The following is a 25,461-nucleotide window of genomic DNA, read 5'->3' on the forward strand; positions in this document are numbered from 1 at the left end:
TTGTATCGTCGGCGCTCTTTTGCTAGCGCGGGGGCCGGGGGGGCGCGGGGCGGGGGCGGCGCCGCGGGGCCGAGCGGCGGCGGGGGCGCCATGGCGGCGCCGGGTTGCGGGCCCTGACGCACCATGAACTCGTGGGACGCGGGCCTGGCGGGGCTGCTGGTGGGCACGATGGGCGTCTCGCTGCTGGCCAACGCGCTGGTGCTGCTCTGCCTCCTGCACAGCGCCGACATCCGGCGCCAGGCGCCCGCGCTCTTCACCCTGAACCTCACGTGCGGCAACCTGCTGTGCACCGTGCTCAACATGCCGCTCACGCTGGCCGGCGTCGTGGCGCAGCGGCAGCCGGCCGGCGACCGCCTGTGCCGCCTGGCCGCCTTCCTCGACACCTTCCTGGCCACCAACTCCATGCTCAGCATGGCCGCGCTCAGCATCGACCGCTGGGTGGCCGTGGTCTTCCCCCTGAGCTACCGCGCCAAGATGCGCCTCCGCGACGCCGCGCTCATGGTGGCCTACACGTGGCTGCACGCGCTCGCCTTCCCCGCCGCCGCGCTCGCCCTGTCCTGGCTCGGCTTCCACCAGCTGTACGCGTCGTGCACGCTGTGCAGCCGGCGGCCGGACGAGCGCCTGCGCTTCGCCGTCTTCACGGGCGCCTTCCACGCGCTCAGCTTCCTGCTGTCCTTCGTCGTGCTCTGCTGCACGTACCTCAAGGTGCTCAAGGTGGCTCGCTTCCACTGCAAGCGCATCGACGTGATCACCATGCAGACGCTCGTGCTGCTCGTGGACATCCACCCCAGGTGAGGGGGGGCCGCGGGGAGGGCCCTGGGGAGGGCCGCGGGGGACTCGGTTCCGGGAGGGCTCGTGGCAGGAGGAAGGGGGGGGTCCCTGTGTTTCCCACCCCCCACCCCCCACGCCCCAGGGTGCGACCTCGGGCAGGCCCCCTTGCCACGGTGCCTCCCTTCTTTCTTCGAAAACCTGAGGTGGGGGGAGGGCCCAATGCTGCCAGTCTTGAGACAGGTGCCTAGAACGTCCACAAAGCAGGGCCACCAAAAGCAGGGGTGACCCAGTATGTGCAGTTTTTGAAGCATCGGGGTAGAAAGCACAGAGTCAGCACTTCGTAGAGCTTCGGAGAGTCCTGCGTGTCTTTGTCGTTTTCACTTTAGAAAGCCTGCGGAGAGGGCAGTGATCTCTATTCACTGCTTGAATAGGTTCTAATCAGGCCCCGAGAGTGTGGCCTAGTCGCTTGAGGAGCCCCTCTAGAGCTCTTCCAGCAAGGAAGTGCTGCTCTTCTGGGTCTTTCCTCTCTCTGGGGTCGGGGGCGGCCGCTGTCTCCAGATCCCCTGTTGTGTGAGTCCTCAGGCTGCACCTTCCTCTGTGGGACCTTAAAGGAGCATCTGAGGGGCTCTAAGGGGACTGGAGGGGGGATCTTGCTCTTCCCGGACAGCACTGTCCCGTGTCTCCCAGACTTGGAGCCCGGAGGTCCCTGCAGAGGGAGAGCGTCACCCACGAGGCTCCTGGGACAAAACCTGTCCACACCGCCTCCACCGTCACCTGCCGCTGTCTCAGAAAGGCAGATCAGGGTGGGTGGCTCAGGTGCGGCTACACCCTGGGAGCTCCTGCCATCCTTGGGAGCATCTCAGGGAGGGAAGGGGGAGACTCTCAGCCGAGGTGTCCTGAGCTCACCTTGGTTTTTATTATGAGAGTAGGAAACCAAGGAAGGAAACGGCTGGTGGTGTCTCTGATTTCTCTGCTGTTTTAGATCCCATCGTCCCAGGGAAGGACGGGCGCCCCCTCTGTCGCCCGGGTCCTAAGTAAGGGGGCTGTGGCTTCCAGATGGTGCAGAAAGTGAGGCAGACAGAGAGCTCCTAAGGGGGAGGGTTGCTGGGGGCAGTGAGGGAGCTCCTTCCTCAGGGTGTGAATGCCCCTCCCCATCCAAGGGGAAGCAGGATCGTGACTGAGAGGGGTCAGACTGGAGGTGTCAGTTTGAGCGAGGGTTCCTTCAGTGTGAGTTGTTTCTGCCCGTTGAGCCATAGAAAGAAAAGTCCTTAAACTTCACTGTGTCCGCACATACACAGGCATGCGTGTATGTATTCGTTGCTTCCCCCCCCCAACCCCCCAGAATGGCCCTTCCGCATTACATGCTGGGCCAAAGCTTCTAGCCACAGAATCTTCCTTATGGAATCATTCACAGTATGTACACGTGAATGACCAATAGCACAGACACCAGGGCATATGAACCCATGTGTGCAAATGTGTGAGCTTCACTTGCCCAATCGCATGTGGTCATGTGTAAACCGCGTGTCGAGCAGACAGGGCACCACATGTGCACATGTCCCAGGGGACATACGTGCACACTAACCTGGGCTGACTCACTGCCTGTGTCTATTCATGGTTCAGTGTCGCTTAAGGAAATATTCTGCAGCCATAATTGCAGAGCTGTTCCCGTTCCGACCTCCTGGGGTGTGAGGACCTTGCTTTGGAAGGTGCATCTGTAGGGGACGCCTGGGTGACTCAGTCGGTGAAGCGTCTGACTCTTGATTTGGGCTCAGGTCATGATCTCAGGGTCTGTGGGATCGAGCCCTGTGTCGGGCTCTGCATGGAGCCTGCTTGGGATTCTCTCTCCCTCTCTCTCTGCCCTTCCCCATGTCTCTAAATAAATAAAGAAATAAATAAATCTTAATAAATAAAACTTAATTAAAAAAAACAACAACAGGTGCATCCTTAAGACTTGACCAGGGCTGTTTTAGATGCTGTAGGCAATGTTGTTGAATACTATAGATTCCCATAGCAGGGTCACTAACCATGAGTCTAAGTAGAGGAGGGTTTGAGTCAGGAGAGGAATCTGTCCTTATTCAGACCAGTACAAATCCCATCCCTCCTGTCCCTCCATGTTCCAGAACAGGAGGGGCTGTGGCTCCTTTTTAGCCCATGTAGGATATAGGGCCATCTCCACTCTCGCAAACATTGCAGATCTGTCACTGACTCCAGGCTGCTGCTCTGCTCGCCTCCAGTCCCCTATGCTCTCTCTGATCCCCTCGAGGGGAACCTTGAACTCTTCTAAGCTCCAGGATGCTTTCAGAAGCTCCTACTTCTGATGCCATGGGGCCTGCAGGGCCTGCATTAATCCGTACTGGGGAAAGGAAGGGCTTCTGGGACAGGAATTGCCTTTGGCCAGTTCAGACAGGCCCCACTGGCTGAGGGCTGGCAAGAGGTTATGGCAGAGTGGGCAGATATGATGGCACTGTCCCTTCAATGAACCCAATCTGCCTTCTGTCCCCAGGTCCCCAGAGCAAGAGGGTAGGTAATGGGCCACAGAGGAGGGCAACAGCCTCCTGACAGCTGATCCACAGCCTTCTTTCTTGGCATCTCCAAACTCTTCCTCGCCACAAATGAGAAACTGTGCAGCTAGTGTGGTCTGATGGAGAAGACTGCATCTAGAACCTCCAGGTCCTAGGCGCAAAGCCTCCAGAAATATCAGCCAAGCCTCCTGGGCTGGTTTCGTGCTGACAGCCAGGACACCTGGGGATCAGCAGAACCCGGGTTTCCTTATCTGGACGGCCAGGGCGGCAGGTGGAGGCTCCACTCGCTGGAGGTTTTACTTAACAGCCACCACACTAATGGCCTCCTGGGACTTAATTAGAAGGGACCCATTTTCAATTCCCTGAGGCCCGGGTGACATTTGTCAGGAAGCTCCCCAGTGGTGCCTGTTCTTCCCACAGAGTGTTTAACGTAGCAGCAAGTGGCGGTCTGGACTCCTTTGTTTCGATACCGTCAAAAGGTCGGGGACCCTCTGTCTTAAATTAAATCTGTCCCAAGAGACATTTCCCACTCCTGTCTTTCTACCGTGGTGTCTCAAGTTGTGACATTCATAAAGCAATTAGGAATTCCTAATATTTATTACCTACCTGGTCCTCTGATTGCTCAGACTGTGTGGTTCTGTTCTCCCAGACCATAGCTCTGGACTAGTTGTAGCCGGTCCTGTCCCCCGTGCTGCCAGAGACTTGGGCTGTCCTCTGACGTGGGACATAGGTGGGGGCTGGGGCACCGAGGCTGGATCCCTGCATCTCCCAATGCAGCTGAGGGCTGCCACTTGGCTGGCACAGGTCAGTGATTTCAGAGCAGAGCAGAATGTTGGTGAAGCATACTTATCCTCGTGGTCAGGGTCGGCCAACGGTCGGTTAAGTGCCAACCCTGGAGGACGTTGGAGTTGTGGCATAGACTCGCAAGGGCCTGTAGAGATAACCCCCACTGTGCCCTTGATTTTATAGGTGAGGAAATTGGGAGACCCAGGGAAGGAAGGTAGGGCACTTCCTAATTGAACAGATCTAGAACGTGGCTCAAGTCCAAACTTGTGCCTAGTTCTGCCCCTGAGATTTATGGGTGGGACAAAAGTGCCCATAGAGGCTCACAAACCATCTATATAAATATTTAGAAGTTCTAAATTAAGCTTACAAACTGTTAAATGAAATATGTTCTATCCTCCTACCTTGACAAGTGTATATTTATAACACTTTGCAAGCCTGGGTTCAAATTTAGAATTCTCGAGCTCCTTGGAGTTCAGCCTCGTACATGGCGGGGAGAGCTGGACGGGCTCCGAGCACACAGCCCCTGCCTCTCCTCCCCACCCCTACCCAGTACCGCAGGGAGCCTCCGCTCCTCAGGCCCCGAGCCGGGCACGCATCTGGCATCGTCCACCCTTGTGAGGATGAATGGGCCCGGGGAGGAATGCCGGCACACATTCTGGACGCAGGATCAGGGCATCTGGGCAGGGAGTTCTGTGTTCCAGGTACGTGGGGTCCAGGTTCCAGGTACTTGGTCTAGAATGGATGCTGTGGGCTCTGGGTGGGCACATGAAGTCTTCATTTCATGAGAGGGGCGTCGTCCCTCCAATGTCCAGGACCCAGGACAGGGCCCCTCCGTGTGAGGTCTGAGGACACGACTTTTCGCACTAGTGTGCTGACCCCAGCCTCAAGGTCTGCTCCACCGTGGCTCAGCCTGTCCCCTTGCCTTTTGTTTTATTCTAAAAGCCCAGAAAACAAATCTGGACCACCCCGGGAGTACTCGGAGCGTGTGCTCAGGACCGACTCCAGTCATCCGGGGACCACCGAAGGCCCAGACCATCGTGCTGGGCACGGAGGTGTCTGGGACTGGAAGATTTCGGCCGTGACTTCCTCATTTACTCACTTTTCAGACATTACCTGGCTTCTCCATTCCCTTTGCCGTTTATTGGAGCCTCCTGGGAAGCAGCTCTCTGGCTCCACATGTCACAATGCCGGAGAGCCCATCTCTCTGTCACAAGGAAGCCCTGTGTCCTGTCGCGGCCCTCAGGAACCCCCACACTGATGTACATGCTCGGACTCTGGGTGAATGCTCCTGGCCAGGGGAATCTGGGGCCCCTCAGAATCTGGAGATTCTGCCCACGAGTCCGAGGACTCCAGCCACTACCCCCGTGCCCAGGAATATCCGGAGAAGGCGTTAGTGTGGCGAGACACAGCTTGCTTCTTGCTCTGTGATCCGGTGGGGGTGCAGTGGGATCTGGGGGAGACGCCCCAGGTCTTAGAGTCAGGAGCGCTGGAATGAGTCCCCATTATTTCTGTCCCAAACTCGCTGTGGGATCCTGGGCAGGGCATAAACCCTTCTGGCCCTCAGTGTCCTCATCTGCAAATAAATAAAACAATAGCTCACAGGGCTATGAGAGTTCAGGGAACTCAGGTTTGCAAAGCTATGGTGGGGAAAAAAATGAGAGCGAGAGCGGAATGATTTTATGATGTTGTTCTGGGCGAGCTGCTCTCCTACTGCGCTTAACAGTAATGATAAGCAAGAGGGTTGCCCTGCTGCCCTGCCCTCCTTCTCCTGCCATCCCCCGTCCTTCCCCAGAAATCGGGGGAGCTCCGAGCAGGGAGGATGGGTCCGTCCCCTTGCAGGGGCTCAGGGAAGCAGCCGTGTGGTTCCTGGCCAGGAGCGCCAGACTGGGCGTCAGCAACCAGGTTCTAGTTCTGTCGGCACCTCACTCTCTCATCAGGGTCAAGTCCCTGTCTTCTCTGAGCCTCACTTTCCCCATCCGTGAGCTGGGTTGGGTGGATGCGGGGATTTTCCGTACCGCGCGTGACTGTGTGACCGTGGAGTCTAGCCAGTCTGTCTCAGAGCAGAGACATGACCCGGCCCGCGTGGATGCTCACCGGAAGCCAACATCCAGCACAGACACCTACAGCCCGCCAGGTGCTGATGGCCAGGTGCCATTAGGACAGCAGCCACCGGGTTCCTGGAGGCCACAGAGGGTCACCCAGGCAGCATAAGAGTCAGGACCAGCTCACAGCCCCTCTGGCAAGCTTCCGGGCGCACCTGTTTCTGTCTGTCTCTCCCTCAAACAGGGCAGAAAGAAAACTTTTGCAGTGGGAGGGAGCCCTGTGATTTTGGAGTTCAAGGTAGTACTAGAACATGGTAATTGTTCAGTAAACGTGTTGAATACATACTCATCATGGTTAGCCCTTACTGAGTGCTTACTCTGAGTCAGGCACCGCCCTGGATACTTTGTGGGTGTTCACCTCGAGAGGAGCCTGTGAGATGGGTACTGTTATAACCAGCATTTTAGAGATGAGGCAGCTGATGAACAGAGAGGCTGTGTGACTTGCCTACAGCCACACAGCAATGGAAGGGTGAAGCCTGGATCTGAACCCAGAAGTCTGGCCCAGGTGCCACATGCTTAGTACTTCACTATTAGTGATGGCCTTAACATCCATCGATGAGCCGTGCTTTGTCCTTTAATAGGCTCAAGACTTTTAAGGCTCCCTTAAAAGAATCTGTTTTAGAGACAGGTTTCTAGCATCTCTTTTGAGGAAGTCACTTAAAAAAATAATGGAGACTCACTTTTCCTAAGAGGTGTGAGGAAATGTACACGTGTACGTACCTAACATATACTCACTGGGTGCTTTCTGGGTGTGAGATGTCGAGCTTTGAACTGGGGGCACCCACGGAAGTAACATGTCTGCAGAGTGCTTGCTGTTTAATTCTCCCTGCTGCCAAAGCTTTGCAGGAACAGATAAAAATTTTCCCCGTAGATTTTTACAGTGAACGGGAATGACATTGATCATTCTAGCCTGGACAGTGTCCATTTTGTTCCTCTGGGTCACTGCAATGCGTCCGTTTGTCCTTCTGAAGGCCTCCAAAGCTTTTGCCAACATCTGCTTTTAAGTGTTCCTCATGGGGTTAAGGCAGGATTATCTGGTGCAGCAGGGAGAGAGGGGAGACCGTCGGGGTCCTCAGCCCTGCAGCAGCGACCTCGTTTCCTCCGGGGGAGTACTGGAGGAAGCTCCTCGCTCCTCCAGAGCTTGGTAGCTGGTGAGTCATTTCTGTCCCTGATCAATGGTGGCTCTGCTTACAGCTATTATGAGATTCCCCTTGGATAAATGAGGAACCAGGTTCAGAGAGATTGAGTGACTTCCCCAAGGCCACACAGCAGTGAGGGCGGAGCTGGGACTAGGACATCCAACCCACAGCTCTTTCATTCACTGGGGTTATTCCAAAGCATCTGCGAAATGGACAGCATCGTCAGGGCCACAGATGGGAGGAGGGCCCAGCCCCGGTGCCACCCTCATTTATATGAACTTGGCGCTCGTTTTTTAGGGGATGCCCAGAATGCTCTGCTTCTCTCGTGGGGTGAGTATACCATGATGGCTCAGGACATCCGGCTCAGGTCTCAAATCTCCAACGGTTCTCGAGTCAATTACGTGAACGTTTGGAGGGCAATACCTTAATATTGAAACAACCAGGCCTGTGTTATGGAGACTGGGCCAAACACATTGTGCCCTAGGGCGACCCTTGTCCCGGTTTGCCGAGTACTGACCGGGCTCTCCTAGGATGCAGGGCTTTGGGTGTTAGAATCAGGACATCCCAGACAGACCAAGATGAGTCGGTTACCTCACTGCACCCAGGCCTTCTGGGTAGGGACCTATGCTTTCTCTCCACACCCACCCATATCACACACATGTCACAGGAGCCAGAGGACATTGGTAGGAGAATCTGCAGAGACCCACGTATAAATGGAAAGCGAGGCGATTAAGACTGACTGTTGCTCTGTGGCCTCAGGCAAAGTCCCCCCAGTCTTCCTGCCCCATGAGCTGTATTCTTCAGATTTTTCTGGATGCCTCCCTAGGGGTATGTGATGACCCGAACTACTTGGGAGGTGACACTCAAGGCTCCAGAGCCAGATGGCCTGAGCTCAGATCCTGCCATCCCCTAGGACGACCGACTGTCCTGGTTTGTCCTAGGTGGTGTTGGGCGGGGTGGGGGGGGGGATTCCTCAGACATGGCACTTTCCGTCTTAAAACTGGGACAGTCCAGGGGCACCCGGGTGGCTCAGTCGGTTGAGCATCTGACTCCGGATTTCGGCTCAGGTCATAATCCTGGGGTCGTGGGATCGAGCCCTGTGTCGGGCTCTGTGCTGAGTGTGGAGCCTGCTTGGGATTCTCTCTCCCTCTGCCCCTCCCCCACACCCGTGCCCATGATTGCGCACTCTCTCTCTCTCTCTCTCTCTCTCTCTCTCCAATTAATCAATCAATCAATTTAAAAAACTGGGACAGTCCCGATTACCCAGGACAAGCTGGTCACCCTACCACCACTACTCACCAGCTGTGTGATGTTGAGCAAGTTACTTATCTTCTCTGTGCCTCATTTCCTTATCCGAAAAGAAGGCTACCATTGTACCAGTCCTCCGTTTCTAGAGACATGGTGAGCATCAAACACACTCAAGCACCTGAGCCTCCATCACAGTGTCTGCAAAGGGCAAGAATTAAAGACGCAAGGAACGTGGGTTGTTACTAACGTTGGTTGTTAGAAATGAGTAACGTGACTTAAGAGTAATCATTTTTCAGCCAGTGTGAAACCTGTACCTACCGAGCCAAACTCCAGTTCCCAGCTCCACATTCTGAGCCGAGGGGAAACAATCCTGCAAGAATTTCAAGCGCCTTCAATCCAGTCTGATGTGGAATTGCCCACCTGTGATCAGAAACAGGGCGAAGAAGGGTTTTGATTCCGTGTTAAAATGATAGTCCTGGCGGGGGGCAGGGGAGGGTGCCCCGGCGTTAATGCTGCTGGGAACTTGGCTCGTGCACCTTCTCTCCGCACCTTGCTTTCCTTGAACACACTTGGCCTCGTTGTGGAGCCAGGTCACTGCTGCACGGGCCTGGATCTGCTAGGTTATCTCCACTTCCTGGGCGACTCTGTCCACGGTCTTCCTCCTTGCTCATTTTCGGAGTGATGTGATTTATTTCAAAAAGAAACGGTAGGAACACATGCCCACGTGGAATGCCAGGGGATGGGGCGTGGGAAACCCCGTGGCTGGCCTTGCCTTTCTGGCTCTCTGACGGTGGTAATGGACAGCTCGCTGTTGCTCATGAATTACCCCGTGGCTGCAGGAAAGGGGTTACGCAAACCACTTCTCTCAGCTGGCGTGAGATGTCAGTTCCCGAAAGGTCCTAGCGCAAGTGGAGTCAGGACCAGGGTGTGGTTGGAAGCATAGACAGCAGGCTCCTGATTCCATCCTCAAGGCCGTGTCCCTCGTTGGGACAGTCTCTTGGCTTCACTGAAGGAATCAAGTGACTTCTCCTTCAGTGACCCCAGAACATAGTGTCTGTGGCTCCAGGCAAGGCTGAGGCTCTTGATGGAAGACGCAGGGCTGAAGACATGGAGGAAAGGAAGCCCCATGCCACACTGCGTGCCCAGAGTCCAGCCCACCCCGGGTCGAAAGGACCAGCTTTGAGAAACATGGACGAGGGTTCAAGTCACGTCTCCACTTACCAGCTGAGCAAATCGTTGGGCTTCTCTGAGTTCCTGCCCTTCCTTGTGAAACAGGGCAGGTAAAACACATCTGGAAGGATCTATGTTGGTAAAGACAAGAGTTAGAGATCTTAATGGGGCGCCTGGGAGGCTCGGTCAGTTAAGCATCTGACTTCGGCTCAGGTCACGATCTCTCGGCTTGTGGGTTGGGGCCCCGCGTCGGGCTCTGTGCTGACAGCTCGGAGCCTGGAGCCTGCTTCGGGTTCTGTGTCTCCCTCTCTCTTTGCCCCTCCCCCAGTTGCTCTCCCTCTCTCTCTCTCTCTCTCTCTCAAAAATAAATAAACATTAAAACATTTAAAAAAAAGAATTAGGGATATAACTTAGAGAATACGGACTCTGGTGCTGGCATATTGCAGGTGATCGGTGAAATTTCATGAGGAATAAGGATGAGTTTATTTGCACGTGGGCACTGTGCTAATTGCTTTCTGTGCTTTCTGCGTTGAACGCCTTCACGCATCTGTGTGCTTTTTTGCATTCAAGTCTCAAAAGAGCCCTTGGTGGCATTCTATTCTATTACCATGCACATTTTACAGACGATGACCCTGAAGGCTTCGCAAGGTCACGCCCGTGTCCAGGGTCACGCGCCTGGGGCCAGGACTTGACCTCGGGTCTGTCTGGCTCCTGTCTGAGTCCCTGCACGCAGCGCCCGGCCTGTGTTCGCTAACGGCAAGCCCTCTCGCCCCCTCTCCGTGCAGTGTGCGGGAACGCTGTCTGGAGGAGCAGAAGAGGCGACGGCAGCGCGCCACCAAGAAGATCAGCACCTTCATAGGGACCTTCCTCGTGTGCTTTGCGCCCTACGTGATTACCAGGTGAGCCTGACCTGCGGGCCTCTCGCTTTGGAGGGCAAAGCAGGAGCCGCGCGACCTGGAGCAGGCACCCGCCTCTCTCGGACTCGCGTTTCCAGAGAGCGTGTTGGGGGCGACACACGGGACGGGTTTGGTGAAAAGGAGGGCGCGCGCTTTGCCTCTTCAGCCTCCAGTTGGGGATGGTGACTCAGAACCGAAGGGGATGGTGAAAGAGTCTCCCCCTGATTCCCAGCTCATTCATCATCTAACCCTTTGGCCTCGGCTCCGGCCCCAAGAGGCAGGAAAGGAGAGGAGAGGACAGGGGAGGGGAGGGGAGGGGAGAATGGAAGGAGGAAAACGCCCTGCCCCAGTTGGGTTCCCGCTGCCCACTGAGCACAGTGCGGCCCAGCCCCCAGGCATCCTCAGCCAGGACACCCTGGTCAACAGCAGGGGCCACATGCCGTCTGCTCTGCCACACCGGGGGTGTCCTGCTTCTGGTACGGGTGTTGTGAGCTGGTGACCTTCTCTCCCATTCACCGACCCCCCCACTGCTGCCGGGGCACGACACGCTGGCCTCAGGGCTGTGTGTACCAAAAGCCAGCCTGCTCTAGCTGCAGAATTTCCTTCCCGTGGTCTGGCCAGGGGGAGGAAAAAAAAAAAAGTATCATCCAATCAATTTTGCACACTGGAGGGGGGAAAAAAAAAGCCCCATGACTCTGTATCCAAAATGGCTTAACTATTTGAGAAGTTGACAATAAAAAAAGGGATTTTGATGTTTGAGTAGGAAGCGGATGTTGAGCCTGGGAAGTAGGATCTGTGCAGGTGTGTATGTGGGTGTATGTGTGTGTGTGTGTGTGTGTGTGTGAGAGAGAGAGAGAGAGAGAGAGAGAGAGAGAGAGAGAGAGATTGTAAGAGAACACAGCCTAGCATCCCGGCATCCCCAGCTGGCAGGGACCTGGAAGGGACTCCTGGCCTCACTGGCTCCCAGAGTGGACTTGCCCACAATAGCCAGGTCTCCCCATTTCTCCCGTCCATACTTCTACTGATAGAAGCTGATATCTGGTTCCCTGTGGTGCTGTCCTCTTTCTTTGGCCCAGGGGAGCATCTGTCCCCTCCTCTTAGGGGTCCTGCCGCCCCCCCCCCCCGACCACGGCAGCCCCCACCCTGTCTTCTCTTGGAGCGTCTTTCACTCTCTTTTCACAGATGCTTCCTCTGGGCGAAATCTCGCTTTGAAAGAAGGACCTAGGACTGTCTGCAGGTCTCTGGATAGGTCTGATCTAGGCAGAGTAGAGCCATCAATTCTTCCTTCTAGAACCGTCCACTAGACCGCAAGACTACTGGCATCTTGTGTGGAACTCCCTTTGTGGGGAGGCCGCTCTGTGCATCATAGGGTGTTAAGGGCACCATGTCCCCTACTCACCCACTACTTCCCTCCTGCTCCCCAGTTTTAACAACTAGAAATGTCTTCAGACATGGCCCCGGGGATCAGCCTCCACCCTGGTGGAGAACCTTTGGTCTAGACACTCCACATCCAGCCAGGACGCCAGAGCTTGTGTAGATCAGGTTTTCCAGGGGACACGAAACCCAGGCTGTAACAGAGATGAGAAGGTTTCTGTTGCTGTCCAAGGGCGGGGCCACAGCACGGTTCCCAGCATGGGCTCTGGAACGTGCCCACTGGGTTCAAACCATAGCTCCACTCCTTCCTGCTGTGTGACCTTGGGCCAGTGATATCGCCTCTCTTTGCCTCCAGTCCCATCCAAGTGAGCAGTGCCTGCCTCTTAGGGTTGTTTTGAGGACTGATGGGATTTGAGCGTGGGCAGCACAGACCTGGCATGGTTGGTTGGCACTCCCTCCCTCGTCCTTGGAGCCCCCCCCCCCCGCCCACCCCCGGGCCGACCTGGGACTGGCTGGTGCGTGCAGTGAGGGGATCAAATCCGTTGTGGAGAGAGGCACCGGGAGGGGAGGGCAGGCAGGCGCCCCTCCTCTTAGATCCCACAGGAAAGGGGACCTGTGGGCTAATGGCGGGAACTTGAACCCTCAGAGGAGAATAGGTAATGTGGCTCCAACTTTAAACTATTGGCTTTTTCTCTGGCTTAATCTCATTTCCCAACAAAATTTTCCTTTTTTCTGATTATAGCTCGGTTGCTCTAATGGTGCCCAGAAAATAACGTTTCAGTAAAATTGATGGTAGATTCGCAATGCAATATGCTCCCTCCAAATGGATTTGATGCATTTGGGATTTTTAAAAATATTCACAGAACCGTTCATCCTTGATGGGGATGAATGGCAACGTACTAAGGAGAAAAAGCTATGCTGAGAAAACCTCACAAATACAAAATATGGCTCTGGTGAAGCTACCCTCAGCCCCACTACCACCATCTACCCAGCTGTTGCTTTTCTTTCTTTTTTGGGGAGGTGGCAAATTTTTAATTTTATTTGTTTGTTGAGTTATAAGTAACATACCGTGCTATATTAGTTTCACGTGTATAATGATCCAACAATTGTGTACATTACTCAGTACTCATCACGACAAGTGAACTCTTTTTTTTTTAATTTTTTTTAATGTTTTTATTTATTTTTGAGACAGACAGAGCGTGAGCGGGGGAGGGGCAGAGAGAGAGGGAGACACAGAATCCGAAGCAGGGTCCAGGCTCCGAGCTGTCGGCACAGAGCCCGACGCAGGGCTCAAACCCACAGACTGTGAGATCATGACCTGAGCTGAAGTCGGACGCTTCACCGACTGAGCCACCCAGGCGCCCCAGGACAAATGAACTCTTGATGCCCTTTATCTGTTTCATCCGTCCCCCCACCTGCCTTCCCTCTGGTCACCACCACTTTGTTCTCTGTACCTACAAGTCTGGTTTTTTTTTGTCTGTCTCTTCTTCCCTTGGTTTCTCCTTTTGTTTCTTAAATTCCACACATCAGTGACATCGTGTAGTACTTTTCTCTCACTGACTTATTTCACCTAGCACAATGCCCTCTAGATCCATCCACGTTGTTGCTAATGGCGAGATTTCATTCTGTTTTATGCTTCAGTGATATTCCATTGTACGTATATATCGCCTCTTTCTCCATTCGTCCATCGATGGACACTTGGGCTGCTCCCTTATCTTGACTGTTGAACCTATAATGCTGCTATGAACAGGTGTTCATATATCTTTTCCAATTAGTGGTCTCATTTTCTTTGGGTAAATACCCAGTGGTGAGATAACTTGATCAAATGGTACTTGTCTTTTAATATTTTGAGGAACCTCCACAGCGGCTGCACCAGTTCAGTGCACGAGGGTTCCTTTTTCTCCACATCCTCACCAACACTTGTTGTTTCTGGTCATTTTGATTTTAGCCATTCCGACAGGTGTGGGGTGATTCCTCATTGTGGGTTTGATTTGCATTTCCCTGATGATGGGTGATGTTGAGCATTTTCTCACGTGTCTATTGGCCATCCGTGTATCTTCTTTGAAAAAAAAAATGTCAAGTCAGGTCCTCCGCTCGTCTTTTTATTAGGTTAATTGTTCTTTGTGTGTTGAGCTATAGAAGTTCTTTATATACTCTGAATGTTACCCCTTTTCAGATATGCCGTTTCCAGACATCTTCTCCCGTTCCCTAGTTGCCTTGTCATTTTGTTGATGGTTTCCTTTGCTGTGCAGAAGCTTTTTATTTTGGTGTGGCTCCAAGAGCTTAATTTTGCTTTTGTTTCCCTTGCCAGAGGAGACAGATCTAGAAAAGTGTTTCCGTGGCTGATGTCAGAGACATTACTGCCCGTGTTTTCTTTTAGAAGTTTTATGGTTTGAGGTCTGACATTTAGGTCTTTAATCCATTTTGAGTTTATTTTGGGGTATGGTGTAAGGAAGCGGTCCGGTTTCATTCTTTTGCACGTGGCTGCCCAACTTTCCCAGGACCGTTCGTTTCAGGCACTATCTTTCCCCTGCTGTCACTACCCTATCCGGCTCCTGTCTTAGCTTTCTTATAGGCACAAAGGAGCCATCCTAAGCAAACCTCATCCAATATGCAAACATACCCTCATTTCATTTTGACACACATTTTTTCCGGCACCTTCTCTGTGCGCAGCGTATAAAAGGCCCTGCAGAGGAGGCATGGGTTGGTGCGGTCCTGCAAGAGATGCCCTCTGAGGGGACATTGACCCTGTAGACATGGCCCTCATACCCAAACAGAACACCATGTCATGTCATCTGATAGGGACGGGGTCCAGTGGCTCTCCTGGAGGGAGCTTCCTGGACCAGGCTTGTGAAGTGGGCTCGGCTATGCAGGAGGGACAATCCAAGCAGAAGGGACAGCATGAGGCAGTTAGAGCCCTGTGTAGGGTCCACCGGTCACAGGTCCTTTTAGAGCACTTGAACGTGGCCTGTCTGAATTGAGATGTACCATAGGTGTAAATGCATATTGAGTTTCGTGGCTTGGCATGAGCATACATACGCTTTTTTGTACTGATTCCATAGTGAAATGGTGATATCTGGGATAAAATATACAGCTAAAATTAATTTTACCTGCGTCTTTTCCCACCTGTGGCTTGCCTTCTCTTCCCATTGAACAGCACTGGTCTGTAGTCAGGGAGGTCTGGGGTATGAGTTGTGTCGATGACCTTCCTCCCAGCACCCTCTTTCCCTTGACCTCTGGCTGCTCTTATCACTCATCCTTCACTGACCAGGAACCCCCTGGGATCTCCATTCCTGATGCCCTGCAAGAGTGCTCAGAACTCCCTGCCTCCCTTCCCTCCACGGTCAATGTCCTTCTCAGTATCAGAGTTTATCTAGGAGCGTATACAGAGTGGCCACATCACTGTCTCCCTCCACCAGGACAGGTGCACTGAGGCAGGGGATCTTGGAGGTCCTGAAGGAGGGGACATATCAGACCCCAGCCAGGGGTGTCAGGGGAGTTTGTGGCTGGCAGATCCTCATGGTTAGTCCCCCTGAAGTTACACCCCTCTTGGAACCACCTACCCCCTCCTCACCCCTCCCCTACATCCCTTCTGTGACTGAGGGGAGAAGAGATTCTGGTGAGATGCATTGTGTTGATGGTCACTAGAGGTCCCAGGCACACCCCAGGGGGATGGACATACACCAATGTGCTCATCACACGTAGGGAGCTCTCTGGGCTCTAGGCATGTGCCGGGCATGGCCAGGGTCCCATCAGAACTACATTTCCACTGTCAGAAGTCCACACAGCCACACGGGGTGCGGTGGGGTCGGAGTGGGGCAGGATTCACTCTCATGCTCACTCCCAGAGAACCTGCCCCAAAATGTCCCATGTTACTGAGGGTCCGGGATGAGAACCACATGTGGATTGCCTGCAGAACTCAATCGCTGGTAGGGAATACGTCAGATAACCCATGCAGGGAATGAAGCGCAGTCTATCCCCACCAACACTGGCATGGAGATTTGCTAGCGCTTCTGGGGGCGATTGATTCTTCTGTTCTTCGCAAGCTGGTTTCCAAGTGTAGACTCGAGCCCCCGTCTCAGAAGAAGCTGAAGACGGGCCCTGCTCTGGAAATGTAGTTGAGAATTTAACTTCTCGTAGGAAATGATTCCTTATGGAGAACCTAGAGCCATGGGTACTGGAAGTGGAAGGTCCCTTCATGGGCGTCTCATCCAGGGAGCGTAAGCCGGTGGCACCTTGCAGGCCAGCTGGGACCAAGCGTCGGTGGCCAGCCTGAGCATGTGTTGAGAGGCACCGTGAAGCCGGGCTGGGAGTGGCGGGGACGTGCAGTGAAGGAAGGTCTCCCCTGCCTGAGGAGGTGAGACACGGGCTGTGCCGTCTTCAGTTCCTAATCTGGCACGGTGGTTTGCCAACTTGGAGATTAGAATCGCCAGGTGTGGCTCCTGGCATTGGTGGTTTCAAAATCTCCTAGAAGATTCCAGTCATGAGTGGTGTTGAGAACCACAGCTCCAGTTCTCTCTGTCTCTCTCTCTCATTCACACACACACACACACACACACACACGTACACTTCACCCAGGAGGAAATCGAGGACAGGGTTGCAGGGGGGCAGTGGCATTGCCTAGAGTCTCACACTGAGTCAGTGGTGGGGCTGGGCTTCCAACCTCAGTGGGCTGTCTACCAGCTCTTCAAGCTCTCAGAAAGGTCCTCCCCTGCTTCTCACTCACGTCTGTGGCTGTGGCAGAGAAGTGCCTGGCGCGCAGACATGGCTCCGTGAGTCCCTGGCCCAGAACCCTCTTACCCACCAGGGGTAGATTACCAAGGCTTGTCAATGACTGTGTTGTATAAGGATCCTCCAGACAAACAGACAAGTGGAATAGATGATAGAGAGATAGATAGATAGATAATAGATAAATAATATATATAGATAGATAATAGATAGGTAGATAGATAATAGATAATAGATGATAGATAGATAGATAGATAGATAATAGCTAGATAATAGATAGATAGATAGATAATGATAGATAATAGATAAATAATATATATAGATAGATAATAGATAATAGATAGGTAGATAGATAATAGATAGATAATAGATGATAGATAGATAGATAATAGATAGATAATAGATAGATAGATAGATGAGAGAGAGAGAGAGAGAGAGAGAGAGAGAGAGAGAGACAGAGACAGAGAGAAACAGAGAAAGAAAGAGTCTGAGAAGTCCCACAATCTGCCCTCTGTAAGCCAGAAACTCAGGAAAGCTGGTGTGTATACATCAGCTTGAATCTAAAGGCCCAGCCAACTGGGAAAGCTGATGGTATAAGTCCTGGTCCAAGGGCTGGACCAGGTCCAAGGGCTGGAGAAGCTGAGCTAAGACATCTCGAGTCAACCAGTGGGGCAGGGGGAAACAAGGGGCGAATTCCTCTTCCCTCTGATGCTGGCTCTATTCAAGTCGTCAACGGAATGGCTGACGACCACCCAGTTGGGGAGGGCAATCTGCTTAGATGTCTCCTGGATTATGCTCTGCCTCCCTCCTGTGCATGGAAATAACAGTCAAAACCACTGAGGCAGTAACTGGCTGACCGTGTGGAATCCAGAGGAAAAGAACCAGCCCCGTGTCTCCGAGAATAATCCTGTTAAGTCCCTGCTCTGTGCCCGGGGCTGTGCCATTCTTCGTGCCTCGATAACCTCCTCATTTCAAGATGAGGCTACTGAGGCTCAGACGGGAACTAGCCTTGCCTGGCAATGGACCCGGCCAGGGTTCCAGCTCGGGTCTGCCTGAAACCAAAGCCTGTGCAAAGCCTCACGCCGCACTGATCTGCTTCTCTTCTGGGAACATGGTGGTTCCCACTCTGCTCCCATAAGGCTGTAGGAAGGCACGCTGTGCCATGACCTACTCAGAAGAGAGGGGGCTTCTGCTGTGACCTCTGCCACCTTTTTGAGTTGATCAAGACCCGGTGGGCTGGGAGGGGGTCCTTCTCTTTGTCCCCAGTCACATCCGCCTGATAACTTTCTCAGGTAAGAAAGCATCAGTCTTGAGTCAAGAACCATTCGGGTCTTCAAATAGGTTCTCAGGCTTCCCTTCTTGGAGAACACAAAGTCTTCATAACTGCACCTGTCACCTGTCATTGGACACCTGTAATGCACCTAGGAGGTACCAATGCCTACCTGGTTGTACCTAGTACAGCTCTCCTGCAAGGTAAGCACTAAAATCCTTACCTTACAGAGGCTCAGAGAGGTGAGATGAGTTATCTATGGTCACAAGAGTAGCTACTGGCAGAATCGAGGGTTAAAGGTCAGTGTCGAGCCTATTGGCAATCATTTAGCCTCGCAGCCATGCTACATGTCCAAAGCCTGGGGACCAGGCAACTGGAAATACAGAGATGCCCATTTGCAGGGTGGGTACCCATCTAACTTCCTATGCCCAAGCACCTCGGTGTGAACCCGGCGTAGCACCTACAGCACCCACAGGTGAAGACAGGTAGGCACGTGAGACCTTTCACTAGAAGAAGTGGTGGGTTTGCATGGAGTCACCTCTGGCCTCCCACACGGCTGACAGCAGCTTGGGTAGACCTAGACTAGGACCCAGAGGCCATCAGCTCTGGCAGCTGGAGCCATCAGTAGACTTGGTTGGCACAGTGCTGGCTGTGCAGCAAATACCTTTCAGAAAGACAGGTCCCTGAACTGCACCAACCAAAGAGCCACTGGCACCTGTACCTTGGGGCATGTCGGATGACCGTGGAGAACACTTGGAAATCTCCACCTTCACTCTAAATAGGAGTCACTACCTTCTTTTTTTTTTAATTTTTTTTAACGTTTATTTATTTTTGAGACAGAGAGAGACAGAGCATGAATGCATGATGGTTAGAGAGAGAGGGAGACACAGAATCTGAAACAGGCTCCAGGCTCTGAGCTGTCAGCACAGAGCCCGACGCGGGGCTTGAACTCACGGACCGAGAGATCATGACCCGAGCCAAAGTCGGACGCCTAACCGACTGAGCCACCCAAGCGCCCCCACTACCTTCTATTACCGACACTGGCTCTTGTGTCCCTCAAAGCCCTGCTAGGTCACATTTGACTTTTTCCAAGTGTTTGAGCAGAGCCTGAAGATCTGCAACGGATTCTCGTCCAAAAGCTCTAATTAAATTTTTCTGAATTAAAATTCACATGTCTAGAAGCATTTGTAAGGCTATTATCTTTGCAGCAACATATGCTTAGAAACAATTATGGTTGTCCCAAATCACCAGAGTGGGGCTTTGAAGCGTTAGTGGATCTGACAGCACCATTGTTGTGGCTTTTCAAAGTCATGGAATTATGTAGATGGCAGAGGGGTTTAATATGCAGTTGCTTGTCCAGTGTTAATATTCTTTTAATAAAATGCCTTCCGTTCTCATGTCTCACGAAAATGTAAAGTGTCAGCTTATTACTTACAGGTCTTCAAATACACAAACCAGGTTCTCCAGACCTGAGGCTGGCTTCCCAAAGAATGTTCTGAGGCCCGTGTTGCTTTTGGTGCCCAGTGTGCATGTGTGTGTATACACGTGTGCGTGTGCACACGGCAGTGGGGGCAGGAGAGATGATGGAGGCATGTAAGATAGAAAGAGAGGGTGCCAATTTACCACTTATTTCATTTCTTATGTCCAATGATATTTTATTTCTGTTTTTGTTTTTTAATTTTATTTAAATCCAAGTTAGTTAGCATAGAGCATAATAATGGTTTCAGGAATAGGATTTAGTGATTCATCACTTACGTACAACACTCAGTGCTCATCCCAACCAGTGCCCTCCTTAATGCCCATCGCCCATTTAGCCCATCCCCTCAACCACCTCCCCTCTGGAACCCCCAGCTAGTTCTCTGTATTTAAGAAACTGGTAGAACAGATACGTGAATTCAACAAAGTCTCAGGATATAAAATCAACATACAGAAATCAGTTGCATTTCTATACACCAACAACGAAGCAGCAGAAACAGAAATCAAAGAATAGGTCCCATGTACAATTGCACCAAAACCCATAAAATACCTAAGAATAAACCTAACCAAAGAGGTAAAAAGATCTATATGCTTAAAACTGTAGAAAGCTTATGAGAGAAATTGAAGAAGCCACAAAGAAATGGAAAAACATTCCATGCTTATGGACTGGAAGAAAAAATGTCTGTACTACCCAAAGCAATCTAGCAACACCAGCATTCTTCACAGAGCTATAACAAACAATTCTAAAATTTGTATGGAACAGAAAAGACCCCGAATAGCCAAAGCCAAGTTGAAAAAGAAAACCAACGCCAGAGGCGTCACAATTCCGGACTTCAAGCTGCATTGCAAAGCTGTCATCATCAAGACAGTGTGGTACTGGCACAAAAACAGACACTTAGATCAGTGGAACAGAATAGAGAACCCAGAAATGGACCCCCAAATGTATGGTCAGCCAATCTCTGACAAAGCAGGAAAGAATATTCAATGGAATAAAGACGGTCTCTTCAGCAAGTGGTGCTGGGAAAACTGGACAGCGACAGGCAGAGGAATGAACCTGGACCACTTTCTTACACCCTACACAAAATAAGCTCAAAATGGACGAAAGAGCCAATTTACCACGTGAAGTGTGAGAGTTGAAGGTAAAGGTCTTTGACGGTACCCTGGAACGGGGTCCAGGAGGTGGGAGGGGCAGCCTGGCACCCACAGCCCCGGCTTCAAATCCTGGTGTTTCCACGTCCAGGCCATGTGGACTGGTGCATCACTTTGCCATGGCTCCTCCTCTGTACCGTAGGGGGAGCACTCTCAGGGGCTTGAGGCAGTGTTTGTGAAGTGGCTATCGAAGCACTGAGCCCTGGGGGACCCAGAAGTGTTGCCGGGCCTACAGCTGCCGGTATTACTGTTCCTATCCTCACCCCAGAACTTGGTTTCTTTGGGGACTCTCATTGTCGAGCAGAATTGAGACATTGGTCTCTCTGGGCGTCCAGAGAATGGAGTTCTGGCAAATGTACCCCCATCCTCCTTCCAGAGGCGGGGACTGGCCCAGATGCTGGGTGGGGGTGGGGCCTGCAGGGGAGGGATGAGAGGGGAGGGCTTCCAGCCCTCGGCTGTGACAGCCAGGACAGAGACCTGCCAGTGACCCAGATCAGAGGGTTTGTTGCCAAGAGAGAAGAGCGTGGCTCCCAGGAAGAATCCCTCACCCCCTGCAACAAATGCAGAACAAAGGGGTGTAGAAGGGGTGGCGGGCATATTGGACCGGTGGAGGCGGGGGATCTGCGGGGATCTGCTCTGCAGCGCCCTGAGTCAGAAAAATACACATCTCTGTGCTGTGCTTCCGAGTTGTGAACGGGCCCACACCCTGTAGCATTTCACACCTCCCACCATCCTGGGACGCCCCCAGGGGCTCACAGAGCAACTCTGACCCGACCTGCCTCAGAGTCGCCTGGAACCCTTGGAAAAGCAGATTCCTGGCCCCCTTCCCCTCTCCTCCCCCTGCCCTGCTGATGAGAGTGTGGGCTCTCACCCCAGGGGATATGCACAAGGAACTGTGGGGGGGGGGCGGGGGGCTCTGGGAGGAGGCCTGGGTGCATTTTGAGCAGAGAAGCATAAATGTCTCCCCCTGCACAGGGCCTGCTGGCAGAGGTCTTTCTGGTTCACATCCCAGACAGTAAGTACGTGGAGAGTCACTTCGGTGCTTAACGGAAGGTCAGGGGCTGGGGGCAGGAGGCTCAGAGAAGAGGCAGTGCCCTCACGGTTCTGTAACCCCGGCATCCACCTTGCTGCACACGGGGCTCTAGGACTGGGGTGGGGGCTCGGTGCCACGTTGTGCTGTTAAAGGCAACAACAACCAGTCCTGCCTAACAGCCTCCTACATGCCCATGGGCTTCCTCAGGCTACCATTCACCGAGTGGCTTAAACGATAGAAATGCCTCGTGTCAGTTCCAGAGGTTAGAAGTTCAAGATCAAGGTGATGGCAGGGTTGGTGCCTTCTGAGGCCAGGGATGAGGGGGAGTCCGTTCCAGGGCTCCCCCCTGGCTTCTGGGGGTCTGCTGTCAGTCTCTGGCGTTCCTTGGCTTAGAGAAGCATCACACAATCTCTGCCATCATCCTCACATGGCCTTCTCGCCCTGTGCATCTGTGTCCAAATTTCCCCCTTTTATAGGGACACCAGGCGCACTGGGTTAGGGGCCTACCTGACTCCAGTCTGACCCCATCTTAACTGATTACATCTGCAACAACCCCATTTCCAAGTAAGGTCACATTCTGAGGTATTGGGGGTTAGGACTTCAACACATGAATTTGGGGGAGATAATTCAACCCAGGAGGTGATATAACAAAGGGAAACAAAGGACTGCTTTACACGTAAGCCCGATAATCCCTAAACTCAGGGCTCGTGGGTCAGAGCTGTCGGTAGGGGCAGGAGAGGGGAGTTCAGTAATCCACCACGTGGAGTTTTCTTTCACTAAAGAGAGAAGAGGCAGAGCATGGCAGGAACCTTCTAGCACGCAGTGACCTTGCCCACGAGGAGAATATGACTGATCAGAACTGGCAATCTCCCTCTCCTGGAGGGGAGGGCGCTCGGAGGGGGTGAGCGGAGCTAGACTTGGTGTGAGATGGGCTGGGGGATTCCCTCTGTCAAAGGTCAGCTGGAGGGAACCACGTGCTATCCCTGCCCAGATCTAGAATTAGAAAGAAGCCGTTGTGGCAATGTGGAAATCCTTGCCCCTTCTCGGTGCCCTCAAACAAACGGAGACTTGGAATTGTCAGAGCTAGGTCCGAGCAAAGCTAGCCACAGCAGGTGCACAGCGTGGGGCGGGGGGTTCCATGTGCACAGGAAAGGCAGGAAGTGGGTCAGCCAGCCACACCCGAGCACGGAAGGGGTATCCCCACTTCAGGCTGGCCCAGCAGCCACACCAGTGTCCAGGCCTGTGCTGATCCAGAGCATCTCTTTGCCCGGAGGCCCTGACAAGGGCCACACACTGGCTTTTCGGAACAGGAGTCATTGTGTGTACTGTGGACGGGGGCAAGCGACAAGGTTCTGGGGAGCGCGTGACCGTGGAGAAGCGGTCCCGGGGCTGGGAGAGATGCAGAGCTCATCGGGTCCCGTCTGCGGGGCTGGATCTGAATCCCAGCGTGGCCTTTAGTCAGGACTTGGGCAGCAGTAGCGTGGAACCGGGTTTCGCTGGCTCTCTGAGCCTTGATTTCCTTGTCTGTAAAATGGGAATAATGATACCTCCTACAGGACACAGGATACAGGATAATTGGAAGAGGAGAGATTGTGCACATCAGTTGTTTTGCTCAAAGTAGACACTCAGCTGGCGATGATTATTACTGAACCAGGCAGAGGATTCAGACTTCACATAAAATCTCCGAGAAGCGATTGAAGTACATTTTATCTCTTAATTATCCAGTGGTGAAATCTTACATTGCCCTGAATAGTTTTAGCCTGTGAAATCTACAAAATAATAATGTTGCCGATCTTGCCGGATGGTTTAATGATACTTGGCTCTTTCAAGAATCCTCTCAGGAGGGCCAGGGATGCAAAGAACTGAATTCAGCGACACATAGAAGAGCAGACATTTTGGAAAGGCCGTGTGGCATTGTGTAGCGACAATGTGTTGGCATTCAGCTACTCCATTGTCATTATTAGGTGTGAATTCTAAATTCAGGGTTTTTGTCCCCTTCAAGTCCTCACTTCCCAAAATAGGTTTCTTAAAGTACAGCTTTCCCAAATGCTAACAGCTCCATTTCCCCATTCGGGCTAACAAGGACATGAGCAGAAACGAGGCCACGTGCCCCCGCGAGGTCAGAGGGCAAGGGTAGCCAATGGCGCCAGAAACAGGAGGCCAAATGGGGGGCTTCAGACGGGCTCGTTAAGGGGCTGTTCAAAAAAGGGGCATTGCACAGGAGGCTCAGATCCCGCCGGCTTTCTCCTCCTTCCCTTCGTGAGCTTGTCCCCACAGCCTCGGCCCGAAGCCAGGAAAAGCACGCAGGTTGGCCGCACAGAGTGACAGCCCAAGCTCAGTCCTTTCTGGAGCCGGGGCCTCACCTGGGCGGCCCACCACACTGAGAACCACTGCTTCCCGTCATCCTGCAAACCCCGCCCCCCCACCCTGGAGAATACAGGTGCCAGATCCCAAGGCACAGACGCTGGACCTTCCTCTCTCACAATCTGCTGTGTGACGCTGGGCAACCCCGTCTCCTCTCTGGGCCTCAATTTCCTCATTTGACAGCGGACAGAGGGTAACTTATGATCTTCAGTCTGTGGCCTTTTCTACCTTGTGCCCATGCTGCATAATGTCCAAATATGGCCAACGGTGCTGGACACAGTAGAGAAAGGAGAGTAAGGGACTTGATTTGGGGGGGGGGGATTCCATTACACAGAGGAAGGCCTTTATTTCCTCACAGTCTCGCATTGGCACCATTAAATGGAGTTGTTCAATGGGCACTGGGGGACCTACAGAAAAATACCCCTTTGAAACATGGGCTGTGTCTCCCCTTGTCCCCTCCCAAAGAATGAGGGTCACTTTAGGGTACCTGACTGCTGCCGTTGCCAAGGGCCCCCCCCGAATCCCAACCCTAGGAAGAGGCCTTCCCCATCTGTAGATTCTTCCTGATGCAAGATGTACTGGGAGCTGGCAGAATGGTTGCAAAATTATTCGCAGACCTCCCTCCCAGGCCACCTTCTCAGGAGGGCAGAGCTGGACTCGAAGCAGAGAATCAGCCTCTTCCGGTTACAGTGTAGAGATGGTCTTAATTAACTGCCTCGGTTTTCATCTAAAACCTCCGGGCCCAAGGAAGGGAAGCGACTTGCCCAGGGTCACACAGCAGGACAGCAGGAGAGTCGGAGCCTGCGGCCAGGACACTATTAGCCACTAGCCTATTTCTCAGGTAAGCTTATGCTCCAGAGTCAGACAGACCTGGGTTCAAATCCTGCCTTTATAATTTGCTGGCCGTGAGACCTTAGGCAAATTACTTAACCTCCTTGGACATCTATTTCCTCACTCGTAAAACAGAGATAGTCACATCTCCGGGGGCAGGGGGGGCAGGTGGTCCAAGAAGTCACGTGTGTAAAGTATGCAGTGAGTCCAGTAGCCGGAACAAACTAAGTGCCTGGCGAATGTCCACCGTCCGTTACTGTTACTGTTGTAAATCGCAGTCGCCATCGTTGTTGTTGAGGACGCAGCCCCGGGAAGCTGAGGCTCGCCAGGAGGCTGTGCTCTCAGTAACGGCGTCCCCGTGTCTCCGCAGGCTGGTGGAGCTGTCCTCCTCGGTGCCCATCGGCTCCCACTGGGGGGTGCTGTCCAAGTGCTTGGCCTACAGCAAGGCCGCGTCTGACCCCTTTGTGTACTCCCTGCTGCGACACCAGTACCGCAAAAGCTGCAAAGAGATCCTGAACCGGATCCTCCACCGGCGCTCCCTCCACTCCTCGGGCCTCACCGGCGACTCCCACAGCCAGAACATTCTGCCGGTCTCTGAGTGA

General features: G+C 53.0%; 1 protein-coding gene across 1 annotated transcript; it reads left to right on the forward strand.

The window, feature by feature from the left end:
• The first annotated feature begins 123 nt into the window (after nucleotides 1-123).
• GPR26 (G protein-coupled receptor 26) lies at nucleotides 124-25,461 on the forward strand. Its single transcript, XM_049646591.1, has 3 exons — nucleotides 124-791; nucleotides 10,524-10,637; nucleotides 25,230-25,461. Exons 1-3 carry the CDS (start codon nucleotides 124-126, stop codon nucleotides 25,459-25,461), a joined length of 1,014 nt encoding a protein of 337 aa, XP_049502548.1.

Source organism: Panthera uncia, chromosome D2 (assembly GCF_023721935.1).
Source record: "Panthera uncia isolate 11264 chromosome D2, Puncia_PCG_1.0, whole genome shotgun sequence".
Lineage (NCBI taxonomy): Eukaryota > Metazoa > Chordata > Mammalia > Carnivora > Felidae > Panthera > Panthera uncia.